This window comes from Thamnophis sirtalis, unplaced genomic scaffold (assembly GCF_051295495.1).
Source record: "Thamnophis sirtalis isolate CommonGarterSnake01/CBP01778 unplaced genomic scaffold, rThaSir2_p1.2 scaffold_8, whole genome shotgun sequence".
In the NCBI taxonomy this organism is placed as follows: Eukaryota; Metazoa; Chordata; class Lepidosauria; order Squamata; family Natricidae; genus Thamnophis; species Thamnophis sirtalis.
In genome coordinates, this window is record NW_028261388.1 from 62,291,433 (window position 1) to 62,308,875 (window position 17,443).

The 17,443-nt window shown below is 41.5% G+C and overlaps 1 protein-coding gene across 5 annotated transcripts in view; it reads left to right on the forward strand.

Annotated features, from left to right (window-relative positions):
- RPGR (retinitis pigmentosa GTPase regulator) overlaps positions 1 to 17,443 on the forward strand; it is a 114,188-nt gene that overhangs the window by 39,333 nt on the left and 57,412 nt on the right. For all 5 annotated transcript variants that reach the window (XM_087721783.1, XM_087721787.1, XM_087721785.1 and 2 more), the window contains 2 exons: positions 6,467 to 6,625; positions 11,809 to 11,964. In XM_087721783.1, coding sequence (XP_087577909.1) covers positions 6,467 to 6,625; positions 11,809 to 11,964 — 315 coding nt within the window. The remainder of the gene's footprint in view (positions 1 to 6,466; positions 6,626 to 11,808; positions 11,965 to 17,443) is intronic.

The window sequence follows — 17,443 nt, forward strand, 5'->3', positions numbered from 1 at the left end:
CTGGATGCACACGATGCATTATGAGCCCGGAAATAGTAGAAAAATTGGGATTGAAGCTAAAAACTTTGAAAATCCCAATCGCTTTTTGCCAATTGGATGGCTCTATTGCGGGAGGGAGCCCTGCTCACTTTGTTACTGAGCCTATTGAGATGTGGATGGGAACCCACCAAGAGATAATAAGTTTTATTGTAGCCCCGGGAATGGACCGGCCCTTATATTGAGTTTGCCCTGGCTGCGTAAATGGAACCCACACATAAATTGGAGGAAGGGTTGGTTACGCATCCGATCTGCTACACCCCCTGAAAAGGAAGAAGGGGTTCCGGAACTGAATAAGTCAGACCCCAATCTAGCAGCCAGAGGGCAAGAAAAAATTGAAGGGGAGGAAAAAAATCCCAAAGGAATACTGGGACCTGAAAGATGTTTTCAGTGAAAAATCTTCAGATAAGTTACCCTCACACAGACCCACCGATTGCAGCATTGATATTCTCCCTGGAGTAAAACTCCCTAAGCCTCAGATTTATTCAATGACCCCTAGAGAAATGGACGAATTGAGAAAATTCATTGACAAAAATTTAGAGAGGGGATTCATTGAACCCGCTAGACCCCGAGTTGCTGCTCCAGTCTTATTCAGAGAAAAGAAAGATGGTTCCTTTTGTTTGTGTGTGAATTTTAAAAACCTGAATGGTGTATGTGTCCAAAATCTCTACCCTTTGCCATTAATGAAGGACATGCTGGCCCAGCTGGGTAAAGGGAGGATTTTCACAAAGTTAGATCTATGAGAGGCCTACTACCGAGTCAGAATTAAAGAAGGGGATGAGTGGAAAACTGCATTTAACTGCCCTCTTGGTTGTTTTCAATTTCGTACCATTTGGACTACAGGGGGCGCCAGCTGTTTTCATGCAATTAATTAATGAAGTTTTACATGACCACCTTTACAAAGGCATGATGGTCTACCTTGATGATATCCTTATTTACATGGAAATACGTGAAGAACATGCGAGACTTGTTCGCACAGTACTAAAAAAGCTTTGTGCAGCGGAACTGTATGCTAAATTATCTAAATGCGAATTTCATCAGGAGAAGGTGGATTACCTGGAATATCGCATCTCCCACGAAGGAATAGAAATGGACCCAGCAAACGTCCAAGCAGTCACCGAATGGGCGCCCCCCCGCACACGCAAACAGTTGCAAAGTTTCTTAGGTTTTGCTAATTTCTATCATCAATTTATTCCTTCTCTTGCCAAGATTTCCCTGCCAATTACAAACCTCCTAAAATCAAAGGGGGAGGCAAAACCTAACAGGTAAACCTTTAAACTGGACTATGGAATGTCAAGCAGCGTTCGAAAAGTTAAAATGGCTTTTTGCAGCTGAACCAGTTTTGAAACACCCGGACATGGATTCACCTTTTGTGGTCCAGGCAGATGCTAGTGATGTTGCAGTAGGGGCGGTGCTACTTCAGGTGAATGCAAATGGGAAGTTGCAACCCTGTGCTTATACCTCTCGAAAGCTAACAGACTGAGAGACAATGGGCTATTTGGGAAAAGGAGGCTTTTGTGGTCAGGTAGGCCTTGATGACCTGGCATCATTTTTTGGAGGGGGCAAAACACCCTTTTGAGGTATGGACTGATCACAAAAATTTAGAGGCATTAAAGACCCCCAAAAAACTATCTCCCAAACAAATGAGATGGGCACAACACTTCAATAGATTCAATTTCACTTTGAAGTATATCCCAGGAGAGAAGAATTTTATGGCTGATGCTTTGTCCAGACTTCCTCAATATAACAGTTCAAAGCTTAGTGTTGTCCAACCTGTCATGCCAACGAGAAGCCTCGCCGCTCCGGTCATCACCAGAAGCCAGACCATTTCCAATTTGGAAGTCACACAGGATCTCGTTACAAAACTCAAGGAGGCCCTTGAAGTTGATGAGTGGTTTCGCCAACATACAGATGAGTGCACCATGAAGGATGGCCTGGCTTGGATTGGAGCTAAATTGTATGTTCCCGCAACTATTAGGGGCCTGGTTCTCCAACGTGCTCACGACTCACGTATGGCTGGACATTTTGGGTTTGTAAAAACCCTGCATCTCATCAAAAGACAATTTTGGTGGCCCTCGTTGAAAAAAGACATTGAATCTTATGTAGCTAGCTGCCCCACTTGTGCTGCAGCAAAGCGGCCACCGGGTAAACCCCAAGGATTGCTCCAAGCAGTGGCCTGTCCTGAGGCACCGTGGAAGGATATCTCTATGGATTTCATTGTTGAATTGCCGGAAAATCAAGGAAGTACGGTGATTTGGGTTGTTATCGACTTGTTCTCCAAGCAGGTTCACTTTATTCCTTGTTCCAAGATCCCATCCACTAAATCTTTAGCTAAGTTGTTCATTACACATGTATATCGTCTACATGGCGTACCAGACCGCATCATCTCAGATAGGGGGGGTCCAATTTACCTCCTTGTTTTGGAAAGAGTTTTTGAAGTTAATAGGCTCCGCCCAGGGCTTAAGGTCCGCCCACCACCCTCAAACTAATGGGGCCTGTGAGAGGACTAATTCTGTGCTGGGACAGTATCTCCGATGTTTCATCAATTACCAGCAGGATAATTGGGTGGAATTATTGCCTCATGCTGAGGTGGCGTATAACAACTCGGTACACAGCAGCACTGGATTTACACCCTTCAAAATAGTGTACGGACATAATTTTGTGCCTATCCCTGAGGTACCTCGAGAAAAACCGCAAGTGCTGTCCCTTTCCGAGTGGAGTGACCAACTCCGAGAGATGTGGCCTTTGGCTTACCGGGCGCTGGATGCAGCACATTGAGCACATAAGAAACAAGCGGATAAAAAGAGAATGAAGCCAAAGGAGTATAAAGTTGGTGATCGTGTATATTTATCCACCAAATTTCTCCAGACCTCTCAAAAGTCTAAGAAATTTGGTCCCAAGTATGTTGGCCCGTTCCCGATTATCATTTTGAGATTAAAGAAATTTTGGAATCTAGAAAACATAGAAATCGTGTTCAATATCTTGTGTCATGGAAGCATTTCCCTCCCTCTCATGCTGAATGGGTCGATAAGGCCCTTGCACGGGCTCCTTGACTTCTACGTAAATTCTACTCTGCCTACCCAGACAAGCCTTGACCTCGATTGATTTCTCTTTTATTTCCTCTTCCTTTTTTTCTTCTATGTTATGTTGTTCTTCTGTTTGTGTTCTTTCGTTTCTGCAGGGATGATCGTCCTTTTTTCTGGAGGAGGGCCGGATGTCAGCCTCTGTTTTGCTGCTTGCTTTTCGGCTGCCATTGAAACGGGGAGGGAGGGCATGGTATTTGGGTGAGGGAAATATTCTGTACAGGAGGACTGTTAATTGGGAGTTGTTCTCACCATTCGTTTGCGCATGTGAAAGGAGGGGAGTTTCCTGCCAAGGCCAACTGTCCGGCATACCAACCTGATGATGATCTTTGAAGATGTCTCCCACCTGACAGCTGTGGATATACAATTGGACTATAGACTGGGGTTACCAAGGGGAGGGGAATGGGTCATGTATTGATATCTAATGCTTTCGCGCGCTTTTGCTCAGATCCAGCTTTGCTTAGCTTCTATTTACTTATAATCAGTAAAAGTACTCTTAATTCTGCAAAATGGAGTTGAGTGGTTTCTTTCTTGGTTATTAAGTGAAGCAGCCTTGACAAGAATATAAGGGAAGGGAAGTTTCTGAGAGATTAAGAGAAAATGGCTGAAAGGAAGAAAGAAGGAAAAGGAATTACTAGTAGAATAGAATGAAATTTGGTAAATATAACCAATGGTATATAGTCAATAGGTTGTGAGGGAAATAGATTAATATTATTAATTGTGGATAATTAATTAAGTGAAATGTTTATTATATAAAATTAAATTAGAGGATATATGTTATTGATAGTAAAACAGAATAATAGATGGAAATGATAAGTTAAAATTTGATTAACTTGGAGAGGCAAATAATGATATTATTTATATATTAAGAAGAAATTAAAGTTAAACTGGAAAACATGGAAAGAAAATAAGATGACTGAAATGTGAAATGAAAATATGATATAAAATGAACTATTTATAGTAGAAGAAGAAAAAAGGGGAGGGGAAACCGGACAACACTTTGTTTATAAAAGAAGTTAAAATATATAACAAAAAATAAATAAAAACTTAGTTTCAATAAAAAAAGAAAAGTGATAGAATCCTGTACAATCAGGCCAGAAACGTATTAATAAGGAAGATCCGAGCAGCAAAAAGAAACTACTTTTAGAAAGCTAAGGAATCATTTTTCAACAATTGAACCAGCAAACATATGGAAAACTCTTTAAAATAGTACCAGTTACAGCAGACCTCCATCCCATGCTGAAGAAAATCAACAACTGACAGATGACCTGAATGTGTTTTACTGTAGGTTTGAGAGAAAATTACTTCCACCCATCTCCACAATCCCCATCTCAGACACACCAACATCAGCCAAGCCTCCTACAACCTACCCCATTCCATTGGGCCCACCACCTCTGATGATTACAGAAAATGAGGTGCAAGGTCTATTCCAGAGATAAAAGCCAGGAAAAGCACCAGGCCCAGACAAGATAACTCCTTGCTTAAAAGCTTGTGCTGACTAACTGGCCTCCATCTTCACCCGCATCTTTAATACATCTCTAGAGATATGCTAAGTTCCTTCTTGCTTCAAATGCTCTACTATCATCCCAGCTGAAGAAACCCTTCATCAAGGAACTGAATGACTTCAGACCGATTGCTTTAACATATGTAGTTACGAAGCCCTTTGAAAGACTAGTCCTGGCCCACCTGAAAATCTGCTGTTACACCCCTTGCAATTTGCCTAGATTTGCCTAGACGAGCAAATAGATTGACAGATGATGCTGTTAATATGATTCTGCACTACATCCTACAATATCTTGAATATCCATGGGTCCTCTTTGTAGACTTCAGCTCAGCATTCAATACCTCATTCCAGACTAATGGAATCTTCTAATTAAACTAAATCAGATAGCTGTACCTGACCACACTTGTAAATGGATCATAAGCTTCCTAACAGACAGGAAGCAGCAGGTGAAGCTAGGCAAAAATTACATCACATACCTGTAAAATTAGCACAGGAGCCCCCCAGGGCTGTGTGCTCCCTCCACTTCTCTCTATATACCAATGACTGCATCTCAAAAGATTCCTCTGTTAAAGTACTGAAGTTTTCAGATGATACAACAGTGATTGGTCTCATTTAAGACAAATATGAATCTGCATACAGACAGGAGGTTGAACAACTAGCTTTCTGGTGCAACCAGAACAATGTTGAACTAAATACACTCAAAACTGTAGAAATGGTGGTAGATTTTATGAGAAACCCTCCTATACTACCACCTCTTATAATACTAGACAACACAGTATCAACAGTAGAGTCCTTCAAGCTTCTAGGTTCTATCATATCTCAAGGCTTACAATGGACTCCTAACATCAAAAACATCATCAAAAAAGCACAACAAAAAATGTTCTTTCTGTGCCAACTCAGAAAGCTCAAACTGCCCAAAGAGCTGCTGATTCAGTTCTATAGAGGAATTATTGAGTCTGTCATCTTATCTCCATTACATGACTTGTTTGACTCTGCAGCCAAACAAGACAGACACAGACTTTAACGGATAATTAGAACTGCAGAAAAAAACAATTGCTACCAACCTGCCTTCCATTGAGGACCTGTATACTGCACGAGTTAAAAAGAGGACTGTGAAAATATCTACAGACCCCTCACATCCTGGACATAAATTGTTTCAACTTCTACCCTCAAAACAATGGTATAGGGCTCTGCACACCAGAACAACTAGACACAAGGACAGTTTTTCCCCGAATGCCATCACTCTGCTAAACAATTAATTCCCACAACACTGTCAAATTATTTACTAAGACTGTATTACTATTCTTCTTCTCATCCTTTCTAGTACCTATCTCTTCCCACTTATGGCTATAACCATGTTGCTTGTATCTTTACAATTTATATTGTTTTATTGTTTCCTACTATGATTTGATTGCTTATTATTATCCTATGACTATCACTAAGTGTTGTATCTTATGATTCTTGATGACTATATTTTATTTTTTCTTTATGTAAACTGAGCATATGCACCAAAAACAATTTACTTGTGTGTCCAATCACACTTGGCCAATAAAGAATTCTGTTCTATTCTGTTCTATTCTAGCATTACATGGTTTATTTTTCAAAAAGTTGAAGTTAGCATAGCTGAAAAAGTTTCTTGGATGAGAAGTGAAACATCTTCAAAGAAAAACCAGAAAGTCCAGTTTGCCTTTGAAAAAAGCACCTTTGGGACAACCATGACCTGGATGACTGAGAATTTCCATGTACATAATACAAGTATAACAAAGAAAGTCTGCATAAAGTATTCCACAAATGAATGTCTTTTCTCTTTGTGTCATGAATCTTAATCTTTTGTTTCCTATAGGTGATGGAGAACTTTATACTTTTGGGGAGTCTGACAATGGGAAACTAGGTTTGTCACTTGAACAACTGAAAAACAATAGAATCCCACAGCTTGTTTCTGGAATTCCAAGTAGAGTTAATAAGGTTGTCTGTGGAGGAGGACATACAGTAGCACTAGCAGGTATATATGTTGCTTTCTAGTATATAATTACTGTTCATAGTCATCACTCTGAACAAATTATGATACAAGTAATCTTCAACTTACAAACACAATTGGGTCTGGAAGTTCCATTGCTAAGCAAGGTGGTTGTTAAGTGACTTGGGTCACTTTTTTTGCTGTGGTTGTTAAGTGAATCATTGCAATTGTTGAGTGAATCATATGGTTGTTAAGTGACTCCAGCTTCCCCTTTGCTTGTCAGCTGGGAAGATTGCAAAGTTATTTATTTTTCACATTTTAAACCACCCATCTCCCTCACAGGGGGATTCTGACTGTGAATAATAAATGGTGATCATGTGAGTCCAGGATTGCTACTGTCATAAATATATACCAGTTGCAGAGCGCCCAATGTTTGATCAGGTGACCACGAGGGATGTTATGACAGTTGTGGGTGCAAGAACACGTTGTAAGTCACTTTTTCAGTGTGATTATAATTTTGAACAGTCATTAAACAAATAATTGTAATTTAGGGACTACCTGTACTTGAATATCTCTTAACAGATTTTAAGCTGAACATCAAAGAGAGACTTTTAAATGGGAAAGGCAAGACTTGATTCTCCAGAAAATTCCAACATACCTCATAAAAGTTGTATTGATTAGAACAGATGAGAATTAGAGCAACAACATGTGAAGATCTAAAATTATCTACCCCTGCTTTAGGTGCTATATACTCTCCTCATTTAACCATCACAATCAGTTCCTAGAAGTGAAATGGTGAAAGAAGGAGAAAGAGAGAGAAAGAGAGTGCCACTGCCACCTTTTTTACTGCCTCAGGCTGTATAGATTGCTTAAGCAATCTCTTCCTGAGTTTTCTGCACAGCTCAATGCTTCCCTAAAATGTGCTAACTCAAAAGTTACAATGATGAGTTTTGTGACCTTAATTATTATTATTAGTAGCACCCTCTGAACATATCTGCTGATGCCTTAAACTGTCCAGAGCTTAATCAGTTTCAGCCTGAAGACTTTTGCTGGTGTAATACAGGTAGTCCTCAACTTACAACAGTCCATTTAGTGACCATTCAAAGTTACAAAGTCTCTGAAAAAAGTGACTTATGACTGTTATTCCCACTTACAACTGTTGCAGCATCTCCTTAGTCACATGATCAAAATTTAGATGCTTGGCAACTGGTTCAAATTTATGACAATTGCAATGTCCCGGGATCATGTGATTAGTTTCTGTGACCTTCTGACAAGCAAAGTCAATGGGAAAGCCAGATTCACTTAACAACTGTGTTACTAACTTAAGAACTGCAATGATTCACTTAAAAACTGTGGCAAGAAAGTTGTAAAATGGGGGAAATTTCCCTTAACAAATGTTTCACTTAGAAACAGAAATTTTGGGCTCAACTGTCGTAACTCGAGGACTGCCTTTAGTTAAGGTGTTGGTCTAGAAACCAGGAGTCTGGTTGTTCTAGTCCTTCCTTAGGCATGAAAGCCAGTTGGGTGACCTTGGCCAGTCGTTCTCTATTAGCCCAACCTACCTCATAAGGTTGCTGTTGTAGAGAAAATGGTGGAGGAAGGAATATTATTTATTTAACTATTAATCAAATTCATATGGCTACCCATTTCACAAATGGTGACTTTGGGTAGCACACAGCAATCCTATAAAACAGTATGCATATAAAGCAATTATAACCTAAGCCCATTATATAATTAAAAACCATTAAAATCTAAAAAGCAAAGCTAAAACAAAAAGAAAATAATAAATGGAGGGGTGTCAATAATAGCATATTTCACAATTTTACTATGTCGGTTTCACACCAGAAAAGGACCACTGCTTAGTACCAACCGAAAGTAGCATTATGTATGTTCTCCTCCTTGAGTTGTTTTTAAAAATAAGAGGCAGGATAAAAAGAATCTGGAAAATAAATTGGTTGTAAATGCATGCATTGGTCAGAAATTGTTTTTAACTTGCCATTATATTTGAAAATATTCACAAAGCAATAGCTGCTAAACAAGGAGTTGCTATACAAATAGACCTTGAATTATGATGATAATTGAGAACAGGATTGCTGTTGCTAGGTGATGGAGTCATAAAGTGCAACTCACATGACCAAATCACTTAGCATCCCAGGCCCAGGTGTCAGGGTGGGTTTCATTTTTTTTACTACCTGTTCTGTGGGCATGGCTAGGTGGAAAGCATGTGACTGAGTGGGTGTGGCCATCTTGCCATCACTCATGCACATGCCCACGGACTCACCTGCCCTCCCCCCACCTAGCCACACCCACAGAAACTTGAAAATTTCTGTTTTGCCAGCTGGGAGGCTGGCAAAGAAGTCACACTTTCCTCACTCATTTTCCCAGCTCTCGGAGTAAGAAGGCAGAGATACTGGCCCGGTGCTTGCATCCCTTACCAGTCACCGCCGCTCACCCTGTCGCCACTTTCCCACCCAGCTGCCCAGCTAAGCAGGGCAAGCGAGGCCCAGGCTGCAGCTGGCAAGGAGAGGGCGGTAAGGGAAGCGAGCCCCATGTTGGCAATTCTGTCTCTTTCCTCTGAGAGCTGGCATGGGGGACAGCCAGCCTTCCCCGCCGCTGCACCCTCCCTTTCCATGTGGAGCCTCTGTTGGTGGGGTGCCTCCCATTTTGCCCCACATTCACCCTCTCCCCGCTGGCACTGCTTCTACAGCACTGAACCGTCTGTGCCCCCCCCCACACCCTGCTTGCCAAGGGGTGCGTGGCCAGGTTGAAATCAGGGACGGGAAGGAGAAGGCCGAGCTTCTTCTGCTAGGGAGATGGGAAAGCTATCCAGGTTGCCTCAGCGAGCCCATGCTCTGGCCTGCCCGCTCACCCTGCATTTCCCCCTCCTCCCCTCAATGTAGCCATCCGCTCCGCTCTGCTCGCTCATCTGTGGCCTGCCGCACTCCGGACTGCCCGCTCCCCCTGCAGGAGCGAGAAAGCGGTGTGGGACATTTGGCTTGATGGCCTGTTTTGTCTCAGAAGGGGGAGAAAGGAGATGGAAGCGCTGAGCAGCAAGACGTTTCCTTTGGCTGCCTTCAGTTGCCTCTCCCTGGGGAGTTCTGCACAGACGTGCCTGGTGGCAGTGGCAGCAGAGCTTGCCTTATGTCTCCGCCATCCTAGAACTGTGTTGCACCAGGGAGTTCTGTGTGTGCTGACACCCCTCCCACCTGGTGATGGTGACAGAAGAGCTTGCCTTAGCTCTCTACCATCCTGAAACTGCGCTGCACAGGACCAGCAATACAGTGGGATGTTCTTTCTTTTGGCAGCAGGACAAGGAAGAAAATGCTCCAGGAGGGCAGGCAGTAGGCAGATGTCCTGGCAGTACTGCACATGTGCACCACCTGCCCTCCTGGACCACTTTCTTCCTTCTGCCACCAAAAGAATATCCCACTGTCCATTGGTGCCACTGCAGTTGATCTGGCCGGGGGAATGGACCCCTGAAGACAGGGTGTGCTGTGTTGTTGATGCTGCTGCTGCTGCTGCCAGGCGCATCCATGCAGGAGAACTCCCCAGCACGGCGCAGTTCTGGGATGGCGGGATATTCTTTCTTTTGGCAGCAGGAGAAGGAAGAAAGTTCTCCTGGAGGGCAGGCACTGGTGAAATGACCAGGGGTTGCTGCACATGTGCACTGCCTGACCTCCTGGAGCACTTTCTTTCTTCTACTACTACCGAAAGAAAGAATATCCTGCTGTCCTGGAACTGTGCCACGCAGGACTCTCGTGCTCACTCCGCAGGGGTTTGGGCTCTGAAACAGCCCACTGGCTTCCCACCCAGCAACTTGTCTGCTCTCTTGGCAGATTGGCCATCCAGTCACCGGCACTACTCCGGGAACTCAGCCTGTGGAGTCTGGTGCTCCGGGTGAAGGAGACCGCTCCCTGCGTAGGAGGCTGCCCCTCCCACCTGCCAGTGGCTTTCACCTCTTGCTTCGCTTCTTCGCTGGCGCTAAGCGATGACCCAGCTGAGGAGCAGGCAGGTGGCTGAGTGGGAAGCCAGTGGCCTGCTTTGGAGCCCGAAGTCCCTCAGAGCCAGCATGAGAGGCATGCGGGCCTGAGTGGAAGGCAGCCTTTTCTGCAGCATCCTCCCCTCTTTGGATCACCCTGCAGTGGGGGGGGGGAGCCCTGCCTTTGCAGAAATGGAGCAGGTGCATGTGTAGCAGCCCTGGGATGTTCGCTTGGCCTCCCGCAGCATCGCCACTGCCGCTCCTCTCAACCCCAGCATAGTGTCTGTGTTTCCACCAAGGGCCACCCACCACCCCTAGCCAGGCTGGGCTGGACGCTGACCTCAGAAGGCAAGCAGGCATGGGGACCACATGGAAGGCAAGGAAGCATGGCAAGGCCTCGGGGAAGGGTGTAGGCTGTTTGCTCCCTTCCCTGCAGTCCTGCCATGCTTCCCTGCCTTCCACGCAGCCTTCCGCTTGCCTGCCTTTGCAAGCTGGCCACGGGGACACCTGGAAGGCAGGGAAACATGGCAGGGCTGCAGGGAAGGGGGCGGGGCAGCTAGTTAAGCCACAACTCGCAGGCTTACCTGGCAAACAGATCAGGAGTACAGGCAGGCAAGCTGCAGTGCAGAGAATGGCTGGGGCGGGGTGGCCAAGTGGTGATTGGGGGCATGGCCAGGCTGCCATTACTACCAGTGCAGAAAGCTATGCCAGATTTTTACTACCTATTCAGCCGAACCCGACCGAACTGGTAGGAACCCACCTCTGCCAGGTATAGTTGTAACCTAAGACACTCGGGTCAATAAGTGGGAAGCAGGAATCCCAAGTAAGGAATTTTATTTCTGTAGCATTGATAAGGCAGATTTTAAATGCTGTTGCTGTTATATTCTGCGTGCATTCTATTCCTAGAATCTTTTTGGCTACTGTGGGAAACAAATTTCTGTGTCTTATAATGTTTATCCACTTGCAATGGAGAAGAAAGCTGGAGTACATGACAATCTAGATCAGTTGTAGCTTTTTTCCTCTTGCATGAGACATACCTTGTCATGTTGATAATCCTGAAACATTTTGCAATGGAAGTAGGATGGGCTAGCTTTACAATTCATTTATACAATAATCAGTGTAGCTACTGATCTGAATATCTGTTTGCTGTTATTTGCTAACAAGCTTATCTTAACAAGCTCTGCTATAACAGCCTGATTTTTGAAAATGACAGTTGTGAGTAGATATTACTTTCATGTGCATTTTTCAGGGGGAGAAGTCTATACCTTTGGCTTAGGCCAATATGGACAACTTGGACTTGGCACATTTATCTTTGAAACTTCTGAACCAAAGATGGTAGATCATCTGGGAAAGCATAAAATCTGTAACATTGCAAGTGGAGAAAACCACACAGCTTTAATAACAGGTACGCATGATGTTAACTCTGGTGCTACATTTGCATTATATCTAAGTGCTTTATAATATTAATGGTCAATAGATCTTCATAGTCCTAAATAGATTTGAAAGCAGTTCTTTAATTGTTAAGCAATTTTTTTTAAAAATGTGACTAAGTTCACATATAGTTTGTTAACCAATGGGTTTGCATTGGGATGGTAGTCTGGGTTAATTAGTGTTACAACTGCTTTCTCACATGTTCAGATTTGCCCATGTTACATTTTTTGAAAGCCATAAATTGGCATTAAATGTGAATATGGAAAATTGTGTTTTCTCTCCAAATCAGAAATGGAGGCTGTACATATGACAATCATATTATGCTAAGACGTATTAAGTTTTATTGAAAATAAAAACAGAGGATGAATAAGGTAAAAGACCGTATGAAAAATGACCAAAAATCTTGGATATAATATACCAATGAACTAATAGGGAAGGGTCATTCCATGTCAAGTGGAAGTTTGGTGTGAACATGCACACACATCCCCAATGAACATTGGATAAGTGTTAAGTTTGCCGATGCAATACTTGTGGAGATATAGTCATTTGTTTGACCCCATACCGCAGCTTTTTACAGTATGATTCTGAGAGTCTTTGAGACTCTCTTTGAGACATAATATCTCAAGCAATATTATGTTGAAAGAAACAAAACTTGGCCATATTGTACAACTTGTTGTGCTCTATTAAACAAAATAATAAAAACATTCTCATGAGTGATCTCCATCTAGATAATTTGGAGCAAATTTGGCCAAAAATGACTGTGGCATGAAAAAAGGGTAAAGTTTGGCTTCTTATATCTCTGGAAGGGAAGGTATGAGAAACTTTGTGCATAATAACTTAGCAACACAAGGCTTCCGAATATAAATTTTCATTCTTCTACTGCTTTCCAGCAGTTCACAAATTGAATGTAAAGTTGATGGTTTTTGTAAAAACACCAAAAATGGGGTATTTTCAGCCCGCTTTTACGAAAGAAAAACCTTCTGGAAACTCTGTTAAATCATTCTTATTAGAAAGAGCATCTTTCAAACCCCCTAAAAAAGTAGAGTTGGTTTTTCATTGCTGACTTATAAAGCCCTAAAAATAGGGACAAAGCGGAGGACGTTGTATGGCAGTGTCACTTCCATTCTATTGTTTCATTTTGTTTGTTTTATATAGACATCATTGCTACTATTATATTATGTTGGTCCATGGTGACATTGTCACTACGAGTTCAGGCATTTGACCCAGCAACCCCCATTGCCATAGCCATGCAATACCAGCCTGTTTTAATGTGTTAGATTTCTTTGAACCTGTTCTATCTCAATATTTTGCAACTCTTTTCTTTTAGCTAATAATTCTAACAAAATCCTATTCTCTCTACTTTCTATATATTTGCTCTCTAGTTCCCTAATATCCTCCTCCAACCATTTTATATATTTCTTTTTTTCGATTATAAGATTATTTTATCCCTAAACCTCTTTCATTGCATCCCATATTACACCTATATTATACCTCCCTATTCATTTATAGTCCATATTTCTTTTAATTCCCTTTCCATTTTTTCCTAAAATCTCTATTTTTAAAAATCCTCAAATCCATTGTCCATCTACTTGCCTGTTTATAATCACAATCTATTTTCATAACTATGGTTACCATTGCATGATCAGATATTTTAATTATTTTTATTTCTGCTTTCATTATTTTATATAAAATTTCCAGTGTTACAAATATATAATCTATTCTTGTAATTTTTTTATTTCTACCAGAAATATATGTATAACTCTTTTGATTACCATGTCCAAACATCTCCAAACATCTTTCAATCTATTTCTATTAATAGATTTTCTTAAATCTGTATTATTATACTTTATTTCTGCTTTTGATGGATTGGATTTGTCAATTCCGCTATCCATCATATAATCACCTGCCATTATCACATAACCTTTTTTGACTTCTTTTTTTAAAAAGTTTTTTATTAAGCACACATTAAAACATTGGACACAGTGTAACCATCCTGGCAATGTCTTTACTATACATACTAAAATATAAAGTTAAATATTATAACCACCATGCTTATTTACAATTGGTCTATTCAGTATTTACAAATATAAAGATATTGTATTTCCATCCATGTTGCTTTGTTATTGTCTTATACATTTTTATTGTTATAATTTCATACATAATTTTAATCTCCATTCTATAAATATTAGTCATTGCTTATTTTTGGTCTTTCCTTTTTTGTTCCAACATCAATAAAATTTATCCCAGATCTTATAATATTCTGATTCGTCTTTGTTCTTCAATTCTCACATCAATTTATCCATTTCAGCACAAATCAGAATTTTCCTAATTACTTCCTCCTCTTGTGGAATTTCCTTGTTTTTCCAGTTTTGGGCAAAGACCATTCTTGCTGCTGTAATAATATGTATTATTAAGTAGATTAATAATGAATTTTCTGCCAATATTCTTATGTTTTTTGGCACAACCACCTTATATGGTAGTACGTGCCTGATTCGTAATCACATTTTCAACAATTAGATGTTAAATTTCTAAACATTTTGGCTATTCTTGCAGGTGGGAAATGCCACCTATAAAACATTTTATATGTTTTTTTATATGGTATTGCCACATACCTTCCCTTCCAGATATACTGTATAAAAAGGCAAATTTTACCCTTTTTTCACGCCACAATCATTTTTGACTAACTTTGCCCCACCTTATCTAGATGGAGATTGCTCATGAGAATGTTTTTATTATTTTGTTTAATAGCGCACGTTTTGTACACAAGTTGTACAAGATGGTCAAGTTTTGTTTCTCTCAACATAATATTGCCGGAAATATTATGACTTAAAGTTGCTGAAATCTCAGAGTCACACTGTCAAAGGCTGCGGTATGGGGTCAAACAAATGACTATATCTCTGCAAGTATTGCATCGGCAAGCATAACACTTATCCAATGTTCATTGAGGATGAGTGTGTATGTTCACACCAAATTTCATCAAAATCCGTGATGGTCAAGCTGGGAGGCCCAAACTACTTGACATGGAATGACCCAGAAAAATGTGGAAGAAAGGTTGAATTTCATGTTCAATTATACTATTAAAGAGAATTTTTAAAAAATATTGCTGGTATTTGACAACAGAAAATTTAAAATATATATATAATGGAATTTCAAATATTTGTTGGAAGTGTAATCAATTTGAAGGTATAGTTTTTGTCTTTGGTGGATATGCAAGAAAACAAGAAAATATTGGTATCAAACATGTAGCTTGATTAAGAAGATCTTAAAGGTAAATTTACAATTGGAACCAGAGATTTTTCTTTGGTGATTAATGGACAAACAAATTGAAAAATCTCATGAGACTTCATTTTTATATATGATAACAGTAGTGATACTCCTACATGCACAAGGTGGAAGGACTTACAAATACTTACATTAGGAGAATGTTAAAACGAATGGAATTGGTGGAGATGGCAAAACTGACAACTTTGATTAAACAACAGATTTTTTGTTTTATTTCTACTTGCAAGCCACCTTTGGACTTTTTGCAAGAAACTAAGAGAAATTAAATTTTGATTTTGGGATTTGATGACTGGTGTTATATGAGATTATAGAAGTAATGTAGACTGTTGTTAATTTTAGAGCAAGAGTTGGATATATTTTTTTAATCTATATCCGTACCCAAGAAAGTCAGAAGCCTTTCTTTTTTTCTTTGCACTTTTCTTTGCACTTTTATCTTACTTTTGTCTGATTCTTTCTTTTGTACTTCCTTTTTTTTTTGCATGTTTACTTTTTGTTTGTTTTTGAAATTTAATAAAATCATTCATATATATATATATATATATATATATATATATATATATATATATATATATATATATATATATATATATATATATATATATATATATATATATATATATATATATATATATATATATATATATATATATATATATATATATATATATATATATATATATATATATATATATAAGCATTTGTAGGCCGCCCTTTTCCCTGAGGGGACTCAGGGCGGCTCACATAAAATCAGGGGGGGGGAAATACAACAATGACATAGACACATATAATAAAAGTAATAAGCAACATACATTCATCATTCGGGAGGCGCAACTATCCTTGTCCCCAGGCCTGACGGGCTAGCCAGTTCTTCAAGGCTGTGCGGAAGGCCTGGACGGTGGTGAGGGTACGAATCTCCACGGGGAGTTCGTTCCAAAGGGTCGGGGCTACTACCGAGAAGGCCCTCCTCCTTGTAGTTGCCAGCCGGCATTGGCTGGCCGATGGAATACGGAGGAGGCCCAATCGGTGAGATCTAATTGGTCGCAAGGAGGTAATTGGCAGGAGGCGGTCTCTCAAGTATCCAGATCCACTACCATGCAGGGCTTTATGGGTGACTAATAGCACCTTGAAGCGCATCCGGAGATCGACAGGTAGCCAGCGCAGCTCGCGGAGGATAGGTGTTATGTGGGTGAACCGAGGTGCACCCACAATCGCTCGTGCGGCCGCATTCTGTACTAGCTGAAGTCGCCGGATGCTCTTCAAGGGCAGCCCCATGTAGAGCACATTGCAGTATTCCAGCCTAGAGGTCACAAGGGCCCGAGTGACTGTTGTGAGTGCCTCCCGGTTCAGGTAGGGTCGCAACTGGCGCACCAGGCGAACCTGGGCGAATGCCCCCCTAGTCACAGCCGTCAAGTGGTGGTCAAACGATAGCTGTGGATCTAGGAGGACTCCCAAGTTGCGAACCCTCTCTGAGGGGTATAAAATTTGACCCCCCAGCCTGAGTGATGGAATGTTGGTCGAATCTTTGGGAGGGAAACACAACAGCCACTCGGTCTTTTCTGGGTTGAGCACAAGCTTGTTAACCCTCATCCAGTCCATAACGGCCTCAAGGCCTCGGTTCATCACGTCTGCCGCTTCATTGAGATGGCACGGGGCGGACAGATACAACTGGGTATCGTCCGCATATTGATGGTATCTAATCCCGTGCCTACGGATGATCTCTCCCAGCGGTTTCATGTAGATGTTGAATAGTAGGGGGGATAAGACCGAGCCCTGAGGCACCCCATATGTTAGGGGCCTAGGGGACGATCTCTGCCCCCCCCACTAACACCGACTGCGACCTGTCCGAGAGGTAGGAGGAGAACCACCGCAACACGGTGCCTCCCACTCCCACCTCCCGCAGTCGTCGCAGAAGGATACCATGGTCGATGGTATCGAAAGCTGCTGAGAGGTCAAGGAGAACCAGGATGGAGGAGTATCCTCCATCTCTGGCTCTCCAGAGATCATCAGTCAATGCGACCAAAGCGGTTTCCGTGCTGTAACCGGGTCTGAAGCCTGACTGGAAGGGGTCGAGATAGTTAGCTTCCTCCAAGGACCGTTGGAGCTGAAAGGCCACCACCTTCTCAACAAGGAAGGGAAGGTTGGAGACTGGGCGATAGTTATTAAGAACAGCT